The following is a 2,647-nucleotide window of genomic DNA, read 5'->3' as shown; positions in this document are numbered from 1 at the left end:
AATTAAATTCTAGCACAATTTATTTCAGTTTGAATTTCCAAGTAAAAGTTTTCTGACGGGATATTTTCTGTCCCAAGTCACCATAAAACCTATTGCCTCTCATTAAAAGCTGAAGAAGGACTTATATCTTTCATTGTTGGAAGCGGAACACATATATTGGACATAAATAGGACATGTTTTTTTATTAAAACAAAGTGTCTATAATGAATTGAGAAATGAGTCACACTTCAACAGATCTTGCGCCCACACTTTCACATTACTCAATTCGATATCACAAATTAAATATTCTTGCTCAAAATAAAAGATATAGATTGTTATTCATACGCATAAAGCCAAAAACGCAACGCTCAAAACACCAAGGGGACTTATCATCTTTGTCAGATCGGCAAAGACGGGGGAAAGCAGCTCAAGAATGGGAGCAACTGGAGTTCAAGAGGAGAAGCGAGTTACTGAACCCGAACGTGGACGACCCGACATCAAACTCCACCAGATTATCTTCCATCTGGTGACCTCCGATTGCCATCGCGCCCATCCCATATGTTCCTCCGTCCGAAAACCCCAGGCACATTACATCCTTGCTCACCCTCACCATCGAATTCGCCCCTTCTATCCTCCACTGCGCACCGCCGTGGAGCACCAGCACAATTGCCGGCACGTCCGGACCGGCCACCCCGCTCTTCACTGTCTTCGCGTCAAAGCAAGCCCCAAATGGCGCAACCGTCATCACCTGCTTGATCTTCCTGCTCTTCGCCTTCTTCGTGAATTCCTTCACAAGAGGCGTGAAGATCTCCGAGTGGAGGGACGTGAACGGATTAAGAGGATTGATGGTGGCCCCCCCAAAGCCGTCCTTGTCTATCTTGAGGACCGAGGAGTTGAAGGTGAGCGAAGCGGAGTCAACCTTGACGGCGGTTACATTAATGGTGTACCCATCGCCTTCGCTGGAGACGGGGGCGATGGTCCCCGGACTGATGAGGAGCTGAGTGCGGAGGAGTGATTTCGCGAGGTCTTGCTTAATTGGAGGCTTCGCGTATGGGCCGCCACCGACGTAAAGGTTTCCGTGGCCGGATCTGGAGGAGGAAGGGAGGCAGAGAGCGAATTTGTGGGGCAGGTTGAGTTGCTTGGGGAGCTTGGTGGCGAGCGAGCTCGGGTTTCTCGCTAGCGCAACCATGCCTTTGGCTGATTCCGGCAGATTCTCCGCCCAGTACGATTCCGCACAAGTGAAGGGAAATTGTTGCTGGAATTGAGAGAGAGAGAGAGAGAGAGAGAATTAGTAAAAAGATAATTATCTCCGTTCGGCAAGATTTCTCCCAATTATCTCATTTTTTGAAGTGTTACGGTTAATGCACGATGACATGAAATAGTCCGCTTGTTTATATGAATCAACACCTTTTATCTCGATACGATGATTCAATCACTTCAACTGTTAAATAGTAATTATAAGTTCAATCTAGTTAGCACGAATCTATACAAATTGCAAATGCTATTATCGCACACCGGACAAATTATTAGTTCTATTGGCACAATGAGGTTCGGACCAAGTAGTAACAACTTTCGGGCCCTCTAATTTCTGTATTGTGTTGAACTTTTTTCTTGTGTTAGACACAAAGTGAAAAGCGGTTGTGTTTCTATCGAATCATGGGATGCAAAAGTCAGAATTTTGGCATCACAGGATGCAAAGGGTAAGTGAGGGAAAATTCCAGGGTGGATTTGTAATTTTTGCCTTTGTTTGGGAATCCAGGCTAATATACCTTATTGATGTTCTCATTTAGAAGATATAACCAAGACACACTTGAGCTATAAGTGGCGACTAGACATGCCCCCTCATTTGCAGAAACAAGATCAGTCAAAATGTCAAAAAAGTAAGTATGAATGCAATAGATTTTTATATAAAATTATCTATTGTGTTTAGAGTTTGGCCAACACCTCGAAAAGACAAAGTAAACGAAAGAAGATATTCGACTTACGAATTTACTCTTGGACGTGTACTTGTTCCTTTTCCGGGAGTGCAAGACCAGGACGTCCTCGCCAAGTCCGATGGACGTCATCATGTCCGAGAAAAATTTCACCAAGATGACACCGCAAGTGCCGTTGGTGCAGGTGGTCCCACCGGGGCCATAGGAGCAGTCGACGCAGCCACCGGCGCCGGTGACATCACACCTAGAGGAGTTACAAGGAATGTGGTGGAAGGAGGAGGACTTGTAGGCGCTGCAGTCGAGCCACGTAAACTGGCCCGTGAGGTCAAGGACCGCATTCATGGCGGCAGGGGGAGTCCCCAGCTGGAGGGTGGCGTAGTAACGGTTTGTGGAGTTATCTTTCTCGACAGGGAATACGAGTGGGGCGGGTTTGGCCGTGGCCGTGGCCAAGGAGATGGCAGAGGCAAAGATGAAGCCGAAGAGGAAGAGGGGAATGAAAGGAGGGGTTGCCATTGTTGGAGAGGTGGCTGGGAAGAGGAGCGAGAGGGATGTGAGTTTATATAAACTCAGCTAAAAAAAAAACAAAAATGCAAAATATCTAGACAATTTTTATTTAAAATAGATATAATCGGACTTGATTGAATTTAGTTAAGACTTGTTAGCCTCTCTCCTTGCTAAGGCAACGTGGGTCGATAGATAAGGACGAGGATTAACCCATCGGTTTAAGAATCCAA

At 46.0% G+C, this 2,647-nt stretch overlaps 1 protein-coding gene across 1 annotated transcript; it reads right to left on the bottom strand.

Annotated features, from left to right (window-relative positions):
* Positions 1 to 245: 245 nt before the first annotated feature.
* Positions 246 to 2,426, bottom strand: LOC104414884 (probable aspartic proteinase GIP2). The gene is made up of 2 exons (XM_010026098.3): positions 1,965 to 2,426; positions 246 to 1,234 (listed from the first exon to the last, which is right to left on the bottom strand). Exons 1-2 carry the CDS (start codon positions 2,424 to 2,426, stop codon positions 407 to 409), a joined length of 1,290 nt encoding a protein of 429 aa, XP_010024400.1. The 3' UTR covers positions 246 to 406.
* Positions 2,427 to 2,647: the final 221 nt, after the last annotated feature.

This window comes from Eucalyptus grandis, chromosome 8 (assembly GCF_016545825.1).
Source record: "Eucalyptus grandis isolate ANBG69807.140 chromosome 8, ASM1654582v1, whole genome shotgun sequence".
Taxonomy (NCBI): domain Eukaryota; kingdom Viridiplantae; phylum Streptophyta; class Magnoliopsida; order Myrtales; family Myrtaceae; genus Eucalyptus; species Eucalyptus grandis.
This window is presented reverse-complemented; position numbering and strand designations above follow the sequence as displayed.

What these genes read in the sequence shown, in the direction of transcription:
- LOC104414884 (XM_010026098.3), bottom strand. Translation starts at nt 2,426, where the DNA reads ATGGCAACCCCTCCTTTCATTCCCCTCTTCCTCTTCGGCTTCATCTTT. An exon ending in ACACGTCCAAGAGTAAATTC is followed by an intron (nt 1,235 to 1,964) that starts GTAAGTCGAATA and finishes TCTCAATTCCAG; the next exon opens with CAACAATTTCCCTTCACTTG.